Source organism: Podarcis filfolensis (assembly GCF_964270895.1).
Source record: "Podarcis filfolensis genome assembly, chromosome: 14".
NCBI classification, from domain to species: Eukaryota; Metazoa; Chordata; class Lepidosauria; order Squamata; family Lacertidae; genus Podarcis; species Podarcis filfolensis.
The window spans coordinates 29,190,609-29,207,236 of record NC_139616.1 but is presented as its reverse complement, the minus strand read 5'-3'; the positions used below and the strand labels follow the sequence as shown (position 1 = coordinate 29,207,236).

The following is a 16,628-nucleotide window of genomic DNA, read 5'->3' as shown; positions in this document are numbered from 1 at the left end:
GTTGTGCCAGCTTTGCCTGTGTGAAAAGAAAGGACTGTTTGGGGGGAAATGTTTGGTGCAAAACTGGAGGGGGTGGCACCTGTGTTTTGACAATGTTTTGACAATGTTTTGACAATGACTTCTCAACACGCTTTGCTGCCTGGCCACAATCTCTTCATCAAAATAGGCTTCTTTTGATTGTTGTGTTATGATTTATTCAAAATAAGACCAAGCTAGCTTATAGGACAAACAACACAGAGGAGGGAGAGAAGTTTCAGACCGGAGTTTCAGACAAGGAAAGATTCCCAGCTCTACTTGGAAACGGGGACCTTCTGCATGCCAAGCAGATGTTCGGCCTTTGAGCTACAACCCTTCCCTTAAGGAACATCGGAACCTCCTTACACTGAGTCAGACCATTGACTCTTAACCACAGAAAATTCTTCCTAAAATTTAGTTGGATTCTCCTTTCTTGTAAGGAAGAATACCGCCTCTGATCTGAGGCAGAACATAGTCAGTGGCTAGTAGCCATGGAGAAGTGTCTCCTCCACAAATTTGCTAAACCCTCTTTTAAAGCCATCCAATTTGGTGGCCATCACTTCTTCTAGTGGGAACTATGTGCTCCATAAAGAAGGACTTCTTATTCTCCTGGTCTTCTATCATTAAGCTTCCTCGGATGACCCCACTGGGTTCTAATATTATGATGGGACAGGGATGAACATTTCTCTATCAACTTTCCTCTTTATCTCTGGCATTCGATTCACTTATTTCCCTCTCCCTCCCTCCCTCCCTCTCTCCATCTCTCCTCCAATGATTGCTTTCTGGAAGGTGGGGGAATGATACACTTTGGAGTTTGACCCCCAAACCCCTGATAAGGAAACAACGCGGCTGTCCTTCTTGCAAGCCACATCAACACAAAGCAAGCAGGCCTCCAATGAACTGAATGGTTCTGCCTATAAATTTCTCCTCTCATGCCTCGTGAAAATGTAAAACAGCCCCACTGGCAAATCCCCGTCTGCCCGCTGGCAATATTTAAGCCGTCTCGTGGATTGGCAAGAGGCTGGCGGCATCGAGGGTGACAGGAGAAAGAAACCCAAAGGTGCAGGGTAAGTCCCCTCGTTGCTCACGGCTTGCGTCGGATCACATGGAGGATTCTCACGGGTGGGTCTGGGGGCGCCTTTAGCTCTAGATCCATCGGGGCTGCAAATGCAAAAACTGTAAATAGAATGGCGACGAGCATCAGACCCGGTTCGGAGGTGGCAATGGGCCAGCCACATGGTCTGCTGGCTCTCTCTGGGCTGGTTTCAATGGAGCCGCTTCAATGCGCTGGTTGTTCTCTGGAAAGAACTGCCCGCCTCCAACCCAGCAAAGAGCAGGCGCTTGGTGCCAAGGGAACTGAGCAGAACAAGACTGTGATCGGAATGGACAAAAAAGTCCTAAACTTTCCATTTCTTCAAGTTACAAGGAGGAGGCAATTCCAGGACGTGGACTTCACCAATGGAAATTAGGAGGGGAGAAGGGTGGGGAAGGGGTGCTAGCAATCTCAAAGGCTCCCCAGCCTGGGGATTTCACTGGGGATGCACAGACTTTTGCCCTGAGCCCCAGAGAGCATTGTGGGCCTTTAAATGCAACTGTGAACAGGATGGTTCAGACCCATCCACCTTTGGTGCAATTATTTTTTCATTTCGTGCCTGTCCTTTCCTCCCAAGGAATTCAAGGTGGTGTACAGGGGCTCTCCCCTCCTCATTTAACTGCCCACAACAACCCTGTGTGGTAGGTTAGGTCAAGAGGCAGTGGCTGGCCCGCCCAAGGTCATCCAGTGAGCTTCATGGCCAAGTGGGGATTTGAACCCTGGTCTCCTGTGTCCTAGCCTGATGCTCTAACCACTACACCATGCTGGCTTTAAGCAAGGAGACAAAAGCCTTCTTGGTCAAAGCATCAAGGATGGGGATTTCAAAGTGGGTGGAGGGGGAAACCTCTTGCCAGTTTGGGCAATGAAGTAGGATAGCCAGGCTACTGGTTCTCTCTGCTGGAAGAAATTGCCACTGGGACTTGGTACTCCAGGCAAAGAGCCCAGCAATGCCCTGTCCCTACAGGAGAATGGCTTCCCACAACTTGCTGGGCTCTTATGATGAGCTCCGGCTACTCTTTGTATGGGTGTCTCTACAGGCTTCTGAAAAGTACCTTGGGAGCTTTCCACCCCACCCCCACCAAATTGGAATGACACCTGCCTCCCCAACAAGCACAGACCCTTGCCTGTAAACTTGAGACTTACTTTGCAAGGGGTAGGTGTTTTATTTCCTGCCCCACGTGAGCCCCATATTCAGGCAGGCCTCATTAGCCTGGGACAGGCTTTGCCAACCCAGCACATGCCAAATGTTCTGGGCTGCAAGCCCCATCAGGCCCAGGCAAGAGGCGACTGGCCCTTCTTTGCTTAATTTTTGCATCCACAATGAATTACTGCAGCATTTGGGGAGAGAGCTTTTAACTCTTTGCTCTTGCTGTGGTTTCTTGGTCTGTTCCCTTGTCCCACAATAAGTTTAAAAAGTTATAGGCATTTGTAGATTTCCTCATATGTGGAATCTTTCAAGGTTTTGGATTTTCCCAAAGGAGAGTTGGTGGCATATTTCTGAGGTGAAGTGGCCTGTTACCTGAAGTAACGTCCCAAATGAATCTTCCTTCCTTCCTACCTGCATACAACTCTAGTGCTTACTTTGTACCTGATATGCACTCAGTTTGTTTGCTAACTTCTCCTTGCTGGGCTGGTATGTGCTGCCTCATGCATAAACAATTTGGGTTTATTCTGATGGTGCCCATCTTAGATCACACTATCCATGTACCTAGAGCTCACAGCATGCCATTCCTCTCTTCTGCTGTTAACTCACACAATCATATAATTGTAGAGTTGAAAGGGACCCCAAGGGGTCATCAAATCCAACCCCCTGTAATGCAGGAAACCCAGCTCAAGAATCCCTAAGAGCTTCCAAAAACAGGAAATTTGTAAACATGGTTGTACGGATTTATTTGTAAAGGAAAAGCTTAATAAACATTTATAAAACCAAGAATCCCTAAGAGGTGGCCACCCAACTTCTGTTTAAAAACCTCCAAAGAGGGAGAGTCTACCATTCCACTGTTGAACAGCTCTTACTGTCAGAAAGTTCTTCCTAATGTTTAGCCGGAATCTCCTTTCTGGTAATTGGAATAGGTTGACTTGAGGTCTCCTTCTGGAGCAGCAGAAAACAAGCTAGCTCCATCTTTCATGTCAAACCACCTCTCAGTTTTCTTCTCTTCTCCAGATAATTGTTAGATGATTGTATGCTGCTTGGAGCAAGAGACTTTTAAAAACAGCAGCAGCAGCAGCAGCAGCAGCAACAGCAACAGCAACACCCCATTGCTTGACAGTGAAGATAAGGTGTGTGATGCTGCTTGATGAGAATTAAGCCCACCTTTAAAACGTTTCAGCAGGAAAATGTGCTTTGTGTGTGTCACAGACAAGCTATATGTTGAAGTTAATCTAGCACAATATATTTTGGGTGCAGTCAGATACCCAGAGCTCACGGGAACAGAATGAGTATTGTAGACCAGAATTGTAGTCCAAAACAGCAGGAGGGTTGTAATGGGGAAGGCTGTTTTAGAGGAACTCATTGAAAATACAGGCATTTCCTGCTGGTGCACCAGCACTCACCAGCCTCTTGCTTCTCTCCTGCATCTGGACATTGGAGATAGCTCCATTCTTAGCGATTATGGCTGGCATCCCACCCGCTAAGAACTTGTTCTTCTTCATGACATGCAAATCAAATGGATCTATTTTCCTCTGTCGGATATTGTAAGGGTTGTAATGATGTCAGGCAATTTCTCTGGCACCTTTCCCAAAAGTCTTCAGCCCTGCAGGCTCCATGCCCCACAGCATTTTAGATGCTCCTTTGTTTATTTATTCAGAGCATATTTTCTACCCTGTTCAAAAGCCAAGAAATCTCTCTGGGTGGCTTACAAAGATCAGTAGGAGTTAGAGTCCCTTAACCTCTGAGGCTTTCGATCTAAAAAGACACAGCACACAAGAAAAAGGGGATGGGGAGGGTAGAGGAAGAAGGAAAGCAAGCTCCAGCACCAAGTTCTTAAAGCTGCAGCTCTGAGATGAAAGCAGTTCATATGGCACGGCTGCCGCAAGGTGTCTTTTGAAGGAGGGCCAAAGGCAGCTGGGGGAATTGCCCTGCTTCTCTAGAGTCAGCATCTTGAAGAAGAACTAGAGGAAGTGGAGCTCGTGAAAAGCAGGCATTTGGCCAATCGAGAAAGTGACACCCACCTGAAAGGGATTCCTCTGGCTCCTTGCCTCCTGCTCTCTACAGTGAGCACCTTAGAACCAAGCGGAAGAACGTGTTTGTCTACTCCCAGGGCTCCCACACAGAGCAGGGCAGCTTGGCTTCTGCGGCAGACTCAGAGGATTCCTCCTCCCCTAGGCTGCTGCTCCAACACCTGGGCACAGCGAAGGCCACCAAGGCTCCGGCTGGCGTTCCATTGGCTTGACCCAGACCAGCGTGTCCCACAGTAAGTGTTCTCTTCCTGGCATGGGGAGTGGAAGACATCCAAGTTTCTTTGCATTCTAATAGGCAAACCCTAAAGCACAGCTATTCTGTGAAATTTGGGCTTCTCCAAAGGTTGAGGTGCAGTTCCTCAGCCAAAGGAGGAGGGGGAAGAGAGAGAGAGAGAGCATGGGAGGGAAGGAAGCAACATGTATAAAAGGAAAGTGTGCACAAGAATAACCATATTAGGGACTGAGCATAATATACAAAAATGAATTATATCAGGAGAAATTGCTCGCTCAAATGAAGACAAATGTGTAATGGGCTTCTTTTTCTTCTTCTTCTTTTTTTTTAAAAAGTAGTTTGCAAACCAATGTGGAAATGCAGCAAACTGAATTTAGGATTGGAAAAACAAGGAACTGAAATTGTTTGATTTGTCTATCCGTAGGGCACATGATCACATGAAGGGATCTGTGCATCATGATATCAAAGGGTCCCAGTGCTTAAGAAAGGAACTCTGACCTTCTCTTGACCTCACTGCTTAGGGGCTTGAGATGTTTGCTGTGGGGACCCCACATCAGGAAGCGACTCAGGCCCCTCACCACCTGCCTTGAGAACAGTCACGAAAAACCTTTGTTGAGCCAAATGGCCCAAACCACCAGCTGCTAAGATCCTGGGGCCATGAGTTGAGGTCCTTTAAGTCTTCTGCAGGTGACTCCGCCTTGGGAGCACTGGGGAGAAGGCACTGCTGCAAAGACAAAGACACACATTGCATAAAGGCCACATCCTGAAGGAAAAGTAGTAGAATATTGGAACTGTAGAGCTGGAAGGGATGCCAAGGGCTATCCAGTTCAACCCCCTGCAATGCAGGAATAATATAAAAGCGGCTAGGGGTTACCTGCTAGGGACGTGGGTGGCGCTGTGGGTAAAACCTCAGCGCCTAGGACTTGCCGATCGCATGGTCGGCGGTTCGAATCCCCGCGGTGGGGTGAGCTCCCGTCTGACTGGCCCGTACGGGCAGGAGTACCTTTACCTTTACCTTTAGGGGTTACCTGTTGACAGTGACTGGCAGATGTCCTCCCTGAAGGGTTGAACCTGTGACCTTCTGTAGGCAGTGCAGATGCTCTCCCACTGAACTGAGCCTTACCCGAAAAGAAGGGGACTTGACGGTGTGTCTAGAGCAGGGTTGGGGAACTTGTGGCCCTCCAGATGTTGTTGGATGGCTACCTCTTGTCATCCCTGACCACGGAGTCTGCTGGCTGATGGGAGCTGGAATTGAACAACATCTGGAGGGCTACCTCATCATAGAATTGTACAGTCGGAAGGGACCATGAGGTCTAGTCCAACCCCCCTGCAATGCAGGAATCTTTTGCCCACCATTGAGTTTGAACCCATGACTGTGAGATTTAGAGTCTCATGGTCTACTGACTGAGCTATCGCTGGTTTGCAGCCCAATTCTTGCAGACCACTGAGCCTCCTAACCCAATACTTTCTACTCAGAAGGATGCCAACCACCCTAAGCAATGGACTCAGGCATCTTCCCGAAAAAGCTTCTTGGCATCCCCTTGGATGCTGCTCCAGAGGGGAGGAGGATCTGAACCAATGGCTTCAAACGACAAGAAAGGAGATTCTGACTAAGCATTGGGAAGAACTTTCTGACAGTAAGAGCTGTTCAATAATGGAACGGGCTGCCGCAGAAGGTGGTGGACTCTCCTTTGTTGGAGGTTTCTAAACAGAGGCTTGATGGCCACCTGCCAGGGATTCTTGAACTGAGACTCCTGCATTGCAGGGGGTTGGACTAGATGACCCTTGGGGTACCTTCTAACTCTACAACTCTTTGATTCTAGGTTTGGTAAGACACATAGAGGCTTTTTCTATTGCAAGCCACTACTAAATTGAAATAGGGGTAACAGCAGCAACAGACATGGCCTTGCTTACTTCCACCACATGGGAAAACAATTCTTAAAATCCACCCTTGCTTGTTGGCTCCAGGAAGCTGGGATGCAAATGAGATGGTTTCCATGGGTTGGACTATAGATGTGCTTCTTGCTCAATCCCTTTGATCTGACTGTTATGGTTGGCACAGTGTGACTGAACTCAAGGTGGATTACCTCCCAATTACAGTCAACCTCTCTCCCTCTGCATGCTAGAGACTAGATCCTCCTTCCAGGATTCTGTTTTCCCCATGGAACCAGGAAACTACCCACCTCAGAGCAGTTTGGTTTTGCATTTTCAGTCAATTGAGTTGCTCACCTTTCAGTCGCAACAAAATGTTTTTACTCCTCTTGCATCTACAGGGACTTCAAGAGTGACCTCCGAGTAGGGGAATTTGATGGGCAGCAGATGTTGCTCAAGATCCTTACACATTTGTTGTATATTGCTCTCTCTCTCTCTCTCTCGGCCAGATAAACATACCAGGAAGGAAGGAAGGAAGGAAGGAAGGAAGGAAGGAAGGAAGGAAGGAAGGAAGGAAGGAAGGAAGGAAGGGTGCCCAGGAGATCCAAGCGGCAATGGAGCCAAGCACAACCACTCTGCCTCCTGCCTTCCCCCAACAGAGCTTGGAGGCTGTGGATATTGTTGTCCTGGTTCTGTACTTTGTATTTGTTTTGGCTGTTGGATTGTGGGTAAGAAAGACATTTCCTTGATTGTTCTGTTCAGTTGAGGGACAATGTCTCCATATGGGTGCAGAGATCCAAAGGGAACTTAGGAAGCTATTTTATTTTATTTTATTTTATTTTTATTGCATTGCATTGCATTTATATCCCTCCTTTTCCTCCAAGGAGCTCAAGGTGCCATACATATTTCTCCCCCTCCTCATTTAATCCCCACAACAACCCTGTGAGGTAGGTTGGGCTGAGAGGCAGTGACTGGCCCACAAGGTCACCCAGTGAGCTTCATAGCTGAGCAGGGATTCAAACCCTGGTCTCTCAGCTCCTAGTCCAACACTCCAACCACTACACACACTGGCTTTATACTGAGTCCATCTTGTTCAGTACTGTCTGCACTGACTGGCAGCAGCTCTCCAGGATGTCAGACATGAATCATTCCCAGCCTTACCTGGGACCTTCTGGTTGCAAAGCAGATGCTCTGCCATAGAGTTACAGCCCTTCCTCTGATATAGGAAGCTGCCTTATATTGAGTCAGACCCTTGGTTCATGTAGCTCCTTATTGTCTACACTGACTGGCAGCAGCCATCCAGGAACCATCATAATTCCATGAGGTCATTCGTAACCAGGATAGACATACTCTCGCTGTTGTCGAAATTTGTCAAAATATGACTTTTACCCTTTATTGGCAGATTCTAAAACTAGTTATTCTTAGCTCCTGGCACCCTCTGCCAGGGCAATTTGCCACCAGCCTTGGCACAGATTCCATATCCAGCAAGCAATGCAAGCACTCCATTCATTCATGTCTCCCTCCAGGTGTGATTGAGCAACTTGATGAGTCAAGGTAGTTCACTTCCTGCTTTGTCATGCTGCCAACAATTCCCACATGCAACTGGCCCAAACACTTCCTGGTTGCCTTCCCAGCCGTAAGCCTCCCTGCCTCTGCCAATAGAAACCACAGCCTAGTGCTCTCCGGAAAATGCCCATGGGAATCTAAGAAGAGCCTGGCTGATGTATCAGCCCCCCCAAAAGAGGGGGGGGGCATTTAGTCCAGCAGTGCATAGTTAAACTATGGAACTCACTTCCACTGGAGGCAGTGATGGCCACCAACCTGGATGACGTTAAACAGGATAAGACAAATTCATGGAAGACAGGGCTATTGATAGTCACTAGCCACAGCGACAGTGCTTTGCCTCCACAGTTGAAGGCAGCAATGCTTCTGAATCCCAGATTCTGGAAACCACAGACGGGCAGAGGGCCCTTGATCTCGGATCCTGCTTGAAGGTTTCCTACAGGCATCTGGTTGGTCGCTGTGAGAACAGGAGGCTGGACTAGATGGGTCACTGGACTCATCTGGCAGCAGCTTTTCTTCTTATGTTCTTCTCACAGTGGCCAACCAGATATCCCAATAGAACCCTTGGTCCATCCATCTTGGTATTCAACACTGGCTGGCAGCATTTCCCCAGAGTTTCAGGCAGGAGTTTCTCCCAGCCCTTCCTGGCGATGCCATTGGGGATTGAATCTGGGACCTTCTCGTGCCAGGCAGATCCCCTCCCAATGAGCTACTCTGTCTCTTTGCAGAGTCAGCCTCAGGGTGTGTCCACACTTCGCTTGCCCCTGCCTACAAAGCACGGGTCTTGGCGGTTTTCTGTTTGCGCTGCTGCTTTCTCCCGGAAAGCCTGCTCTTTACCACTGAATCGGAGCAAACATCAGTCTCTGGAAAAACTGATTGACATTTGATTCAGTGGTAAAGAGGTTGTTTGCCTGGAGGGAAGTGGCGGGACAAACAGAAGTGTGACTGAGCCATAGGAGTCCAAAGTTCTAAATCTGATCACTCCTTCCCTTGGGCACCTAAGTACAGTGGAACCTCGGGTTGCGAACGTGATCCGTATGGGAGGCACGTTTGCAACCCCCAGCAGTCACAACCTGCAGCGCCGTGTCTGTGCAGGTGCATGTGACGTGATTCAGCGCTTCTGCACATGCAGAAGCGCCAAAACCCGGAAGTAACCTGTTCCAGTACTTCTGGGTTCGGCGCGGTGCGCAACCCAAAATGCGTAACCTGAAGCGTCTGTAACCCGAGGTATCACTGTACACTCTTTGCGCATGGATCAAAATCACCTGCTGCTGGTCTCTTCTCCCCCACCCCCGGTCACAGATGTAGATCTTCACTCACCTATTCTTCCCTGGCGGCCATTTTGTGGCCCGCCTCAGGCGCCAAAATGTTTTGGGCAGGCCTGGTTGTTGCTGATGTTGTTGTTGTTGAGGGTGACTCACTGCCGCCTCTTCAGGCTTCTTAGACTTGCTCGTTTTTATCTCTCTCTCTCTTTCTGTTTCTCAGTCCATGTGGAAAACCAAGCGAAGTACTGTGAAGGGCTACTTCTTGGCTGGAGGCGAGATGGTCTGGTGGCCAGTAAGCGATCTCCATTATGATGTCTTGGTGGGGTGTCTGTTGCAGAGCGGATCTGCTATGTGTTTGGGAAAGGGGTTGAAATGCAGAGTCCTCTGTCTGCCTTCAAAGCCTCAAGGTGGTTTTTTGAGGTCTCATCCCTGCATTGAGATTATTCATACGAGTACAACTCTCTTCTAGTTGAGGTCAGACAGGCGGGAGCTGAGTGCAGAAGGAGCATGATGTGTCCCCCAACTTCCCCTAATACCCCAGGCAAGGAATGTGTACAGAAATGCACACACTACAGGGGTAAAGTGTGTATAAAACACACATTTCAGTGAAAATTGCACTTAGAGAAAATTTCTTCTCAAAAATGTGCAGAATAGACCAAAATGCATAGAAAATGTGTACAGTGGGAGAAATGCACACTAAAACACTGATAAGTTTTTGTGAGGGCTTTGGAAAACAAAAACAGATATCCTCACACTGATGTGGGAACATGGTGAACTGAACTTAAGAGTGGAAAAACAAGAAACTGAAACTGAACCAGTCCCCATAATGAGACCTGACAGCCTTTCCAGGGGAACTGGGCAGAGTCCTTTCTGTGCCAGGCAAGATTAGGTGCTCTTGGGAAGGGCAGGAACTGAGCTGGCTCTCCCAACCTCTCTTCCCAGGTGGGGGCATCTCTCTTCGCCAGTAATGTCGGCAGCGGACATTTCATTGGCCTGGCCGGCTCCGGGGCAGCGTCTGGAATTGGTGCTACAGCTTATGAATGGAATGTGAGTATCACATTTACGGCACAACCTGCTCCTGAGGATGATAATGTGTGTGTGTTGGGGCGGGCATGGACCTGGCAGAGGGCCTTCTTGGTAGTGGTGCATCAGGTATTATAATAATAATTTATTTATACCCCACCCATCTGGCTGGGTTTCCCCAGCCACTCTGGGTGCCTCCCAACAGAAGATGATGATAATGATAAAACATCAAACATTAAAACTTCGCTAAACAGGGCTGCCTTCAGGTGTTTTCTAAAAGTCAGATAGTTGTTTATTTCCTTGACATCTGATGGGAGGGTGTTCCACAGGCAGGGCGCCACTACCGAGAAGGCTGGTTCCTTGTAATCTCACTTCTCACATTGAGGGAACTGCCAGAGGGCCCTCAAAGCTGGACCTCAGTATCCGGGCTGAATGATGGAGGTGGAGATGCTCCTTCAGGTATACTAGGCCAAGGCCGTTTAGGGCTTTAAAGGTCAGCACCAACACTTTGAATTGTGCTTGGAAACGTCCTGGGAATGAATGAAGGTCTTTCAGGACTGATGTTATATGGTCTCAGCGGCTGCTCCCAGTCACCAGTCTAGCTGCCGCATTCTGGATTAGTTGTAGTTTCTGGGTCACCTTCAAAGTTATCCCCACGTAGAGGGCATTGCAGTAATCCAAGCAGGAGAAAACTAGTGCATGCACCACTCTGGCAAGACAGATCTTTTGGCAGACTGTGCCCAGGTGAACTGAGGGCCTTCTCAGTTTACTGCCCAGAAGCTCCCTCTTGATGGGCAGGTTCAAGATACACCCCACCTCTTCTGACCCTCTCTCTCATCTTTGGCTTCTTTATGTTTAAACCTGACAACCCTTCAAGCAGAGGACTGTCTTCTGCAAAGTAGGACATGCAGCCACTCTGTGGACCCAAAGCCAACCCAGAGAGAGCTTTTGTATGTCAGTTGATTCTCTGGTTGTATCCTGCTTATTTTGTTCCTGACCTGGGCTCTGCTTCTCCTCACAGGGCATGTTCTGTGTCTTGGTGCTGGCATGGCTGTTTCTGCCAATCTACGTGGCAGCAGGGGTGAGTCTACTGTCCACACTATGGCCGCTGTTTCCCATCAACTTTTTCAGACAGCAGGAATCTGTTCTGAAATGGATGTGCCAAGTTATGCATCATGTCATTTCTCGGAATTGTAGTATTTAAAAACTCTAAACTCACTGCCCTGTCCTCCTAAGGTAAAAGGAACTGTACTATTTCCGTGATGTTATTACTGCCTAGATTTTGAATAATCTTTTCTTGCTGTTTTTCATCAATGCTGCCTTATCATTTCCAGGTGACAACCATGCCAGAATATTTGCAGAGGCGCTTTGGGGGCAAAAGGATTCAAATCTTCCTAGCGATTCTCTACTTGTTTATCTATATATTCACCAAAATCTCAGTAAGTAAGGAGACGAGAGGAGACAGAACAGAATTGGCTTGGAAAGAGTAGGTCCATCGAGGCTTCCTAAGTGACCTTTTCTGCCTTTCAATCTTTCTGATATGTTGTGTTGGCTTCTGAATGACAGGCAAATGATGAAAGGAGGGAAGGAGACCGAACTGAATTCTGGATTTAAGATTGTGTAGGTTATTGAAGGCTGAGGAAGATTTTGGGGGAAAGCCTGCTTCTGCTGCCCGTTCTTTGAAGCTAGATGTATTTTTGAGCACACAGAATCGTTTTACAAAGCGTTCCTTTGTGTTCTTCCTGTTGGAATAAGGGCAAGCAACAGCTCACTTTGCTTGAGAACAGAATCTTCTCCCTCCTTATCTATTTTGTCTGTTGCTGAGTTTCCTGCTTGTAGCTCTGCCTGTTTGGTTTGCTCCCTTTTCGTGAACTTATTTCTCTTGCTATAGATGTAAAGGAGATGCCAGCACCAGCAGAACATCTGAGGGCTTATCCACACTTTCCTCTGCTGTGCTGTTATCTTGGTCAGCGATTTACAGCTCTGTGTCCAAGTGCCCCCCCCGGTTCCGGAGCTTTTGCTGTGGAAACATGCTCTTTAAAGCTCAATCAGAGCAAACATAAGTCCGTGGAAACCCCAGTTTGACGTCCAATTCAGAGGATGTTTCCATGGGAAAAGCTCCGGAGCAAAACAAAAACATTTAGACACAGACCTTATACCTTGGTTCATTTAGCTAGTATTGTCTTGCAATGGCTTTCTGGGATTCTGGGTGAGGGACATTACCAGCCTGGCTTGGAGATGCTGTGGACTGAACCTGGGACCTTCTGAATGTTAGATGCTCTGCCCCGAGCCATGATGACCCTCTCCTGTGTTGTGCTGGACAGTGACAGAGGACGACTAGCCTGCCTGGTTTAGTAATCCTTCTTCTTTGGGGTCAGTGGGTTTTAATGAGTAACTTACTAACACTTTCTCTTTAGTTGCTCATTAACAACCAAACAGCACTCAAGGCCACTACTACTACTAATACTACTGTTAATAATAATATGGACTGCCCCCCTCAATGGAGTGTCCTTTGCTTGTGTTTCATCAATAGCAGGATCAGGGTGCATTTTTGCATCTAGCAGGAAGATGCTCCCAGTCTGGACTCCACACACAGCTGCCTTGCCTTACTGATGTCATCAAGTGGATTACAGTGGAACCTCGGGTTGCAAACGTGATCTGTGTGGGAGGCACGTTCACAACCTGCAGCATTCGCAACCTGCAGCGCTGCATCTGCGCGTGACACGATTCGGTGCTTCTGCACATGCGCAAAGCATGATTTAGTGTTTCTGCACATGCGCGAGCGCTGAAACCTGGAAGTAATCTGGTCCGGTACTTCTGGGTTCAGCGCGATTGCAACCCGAGGTATGACTGTATTAGTTTAGATTGAAGACTGATTCAAAATAATTATTGATGCACACAAATGGAGTCCTGAAGTGATATACAGAGATGGGGCAGGGAGGGGGAGTTACTCGCATATGGGGGTCATATGGGGTTGGGGGGATCCTTGTCCCCCCTCCCCACCCCAGGTCAGACTGGCGCGTGAATTTGAGGCAGTTGTGTGTGGTTGTTGGGTTAATTTCATTTCCATTGTGTTTGTTTGCATCCCCAAACTTTCTTTGCCTGAGTTGTCCTGCATGAATTTTGCAAAGCCCTTCCTGCGTTGAATGTAACCTCAAATGTGCTTTCTACTGTGTGGCAATGATGCAGGGTATTCTGTGCTCCCTGAAATGTTGTGCGGATGCCAGATGAACCATCTTTTGACCCAGCTCGACACGGTGGCCCTATATTGTGTTAGGCTCATGGTGTCTTCCATTTAATCACACACATCACCTTGAATGGGCCTGCAGCAGCAGAGGCAGCCCTGACAGTAACTTCAACAGCATTCAGGGCAAACAAAACCTCCCTTTTTGGCCATGGAGTGTGCATGAGAGCCAGTATGGTATAGTGGTTAGAATGTCGGACTAGGACCTGGGAGACCAGGGTTCAAATCCCCACTTGGCCAAAAAGCTCGCTGCCTTGGGCCATTCGCCACCTCTCTCAGCCCAACCTATCTAAAAAGGTTGCTTGGGGGGACTTCCGGGTTTAGCGCCATCGGCAATGGCGGATTCCCTCTGAGCTGGAGGGACCCGCTCCGTGGAAATCGGGTCAAACCGCTACGGCGAAGCAGAGACCCTTCTTAAATCACAGGTGGGGTGAAGCCTGTGAACGTGGGGCTCGGCGGGCACCTTTCGCGCCCCCCCAATTTGCAAAGGGACCCGATTACGGGCTCCAGAGTGAAGCGGGCGAGTGGCGCGGTGCTGAGAGCAGACTGCTACCTCCACGGAGCGAAGCCGCATAGCTGTTGCCAGAGAGCGCTGACTTCTTCCTGAGACAATTCGACCCAAAAAAACAACTACCCGTGAGTAGAGATTCTGAGAGAAATAAAGCTATATCAAGTTCAATATATGAAAATGATGAATCAGGAAATAGAGTGGAAAATCAAACAGATGAGACAAAAGACATTTGAATCGGCTAACAAATGTGGAAAACTGCTAGCTTGGCAAATGAAAAAAAGACAAAAACTTAACACCATTACAAATTTGGAAGTGGAAGGAAAGAATATACAGAATCCAGTGGAGATCAGAAAATGTTTCCAGAGATATTTTAAACAATTATATACAAAAGGGCCACAGAAAGAGATTGATATAGATCAATTTTTGAAAACAAATGGGCTACAAAAAATCTCTCAAGAAAATAAGTTAATGTTGAACTATAAGATAACGGATCAGGAGGTAGAAGGTGCCATTCAGAACATGCAATTGGGTAAATCTCCAGGGCCGGACGGTTTAACTTCAAGATATTACAGATCCTTGAAAGATTGGATAATTCAACCACTAAAGGAAGTTTGTAATGGAATTTTGGAGGGGGAAAAAAGCACCAGAGTCGTGGAAGGAAGCTTACATTACACTTATACCGAAAACTGATTCTGAGAAGACACAACTTAAGAATTACCGCCCCATATCTTTGCTTAATGTGGATTACAAAATTTTTGCAGACATTTTGGCTAAAAGATTAAAAAAAGTACTAGTGGAAGAGATACATAAAGACCAAGCAGGCTTTCTCCCGGGCAGACACTTGTCTGATAATACGAGAAATATAATTAATATTTTAGAAAAATTACAAGTGAATATTAACACTAAAGCAGTTTTGATATTTGTAGACGCGGAGAAAGCTTTTGACAACATTTCTTGGAGTTTCATGAAGAAGAATCTTCTGGGGATGGGGGTTGGTCAAGGTTTTGGAAATGGTATAGGTGCAATTTATTCAGAACAAAAGGCCAAACTAATTGTTAATAATGTGGTGACGGAGGAATTTAAGATAGAGAAAGGGACACGACAAGGTTGCCCAATTTCCCCATTGCTCTTTATTTCGGTCCTGGAGGTTCTCCTAAATATGATCAGAAGGGACAAATTGGTTAAAGGTATACAAGTCGGAGCTAAACAGTACAAATTGAAAGCATTTGCAGATGATCTAGTATTGACATTACAGGAGCCAGAAGCTAGTACCAAAAGAGTACTTGAACTGATTCAAGAATTTGGTCAGGTTGCAGAATTTAAGCTGAACAAATTTAAAACTAAGGTTTTAGAGAAAAATCTAACTGCGATTGAGAAAGAGAGGTTTCAGAAGGAGACAGGTCTAACGCTGGTTAAGAAAGTAAAATACCTGGGGGTTAATATGACTGCTAAGAATGTGAATTTATTTAAAGATAACTATGAAAAATGCTGGTCAGAGGTGAAAAAGGACTTAGAAATATGGTCAAATCTGAAGCTTTCCTTGCTAGGCCGTACTGCCGCTATAAAAATGAATGTATTGCCAAGAATGTTGTTTCTGTTTCAATCATTGCAAATTTTGGATAAAATGGACTGTTTCAAGAAGTGGCAGAGAGATATTTCCAGATTTGTCTGGCAGGGCAAGAAGCCCAGAATAAAATTTAAAATACTAACTGATGCAAAGGAAAGGGGTGGATTTGCCCTGCCAGACCTTAAGCTTTACTATGAATCAGCCGCATTTTGCTGGCTGAAAGAATGGCTCCTTCTTGAGAACACAGACATTTTGGATCTAGAAGGTTTTAATAACGTATTTGGGTGGCATGCATACCCCAAGGTGGTTGTCACCGATGGAAGCGAAGGCTCAGAAAAAGCTCAATATGGAGGCCAAATGGCCGAAATATTGGGAGATTTTGGAACAAGAAGGAGACAAATTGAAATTGCAGAGCTTTGAGAAATTAAAAGACAAAGTGCGAGATTGGCTTCATTATTTTCAAATAAGGGAGGCTTACAATTTGGACAAGAAAATTGGCTTCCAGGTGGAAAAATCAAAATTGGAAACAGAACTGTTAGACCCCAAAACTAAGATATTATCAAGGATGTATAACTTGCTGTTGAAATGGAATACTCAGGATGAAACGGTGAAATCTGCTATGATAAAATGGGCACAAGATGTCGGACATAACATTATGTTAGCTGACTGGGAACAGTTATGGACCACAGGTATGAAATTTACGGCATGTAATGCCTTAAGAGAGAATATTATGAAAATGATATACAGGTGGTACATGACACCAGTCAAGCTTGCAAAAATATACCATTTGCCCGATAATAAGTGTTGGAAATGTAAAGAAAATGAAGGTACATTCTTTCACCTTTGGTGGACGTGCCCAAGGATTAAGGCTTTCTGGGAGATGATCTATAATGAAATGAAAAAGGTACTTAAATATACATTCCTGAAGAAACCAGAGGCCTTTCTCCTGGGCATGGTCGGCCAATTGGTGCTAAAGAAGGATAGAACTTTCTTTATGTATGCAACAACAGCAGCAAGAATACTCATCGCAAAGTATTGGAAGACACAAGATCTACCCACCCGG

General features: G+C 46.7%; 1 protein-coding gene across 2 annotated transcripts in view; it reads left to right on the top strand.

The window, feature by feature from the left end:
• Positions 1-867: 867 nt before the first annotated feature.
• Positions 868-16,628, top strand: part of SLC5A11 (solute carrier family 5 member 11) — a 25,555-nt gene continuing 9,794 nt past the window's right edge. The window contains exons 1-6 of one of the 2 annotated variants that reach the window (XM_083584682.1): positions 868-1,082; positions 6,902-7,120; positions 9,441-9,512; positions 10,163-10,267; positions 11,265-11,324; positions 11,578-11,682. In XM_083584682.1, the coding sequence (XP_083440808.1) occupies positions 7,007-7,120; positions 9,441-9,512; positions 10,163-10,267; positions 11,265-11,324; positions 11,578-11,682 (456 nt within the window). In that variant the 5' untranslated portion in view covers positions 868-1,082; positions 6,902-7,006. Of the gene's footprint in view, positions 1,083-4,186; positions 4,522-6,901; positions 7,121-9,440; positions 9,513-10,162; positions 10,268-11,264; positions 11,325-11,577; positions 11,683-16,628 lie in introns of those variants that run through there. The other variant, XM_083584681.1, reaches the window with a different exon arrangement.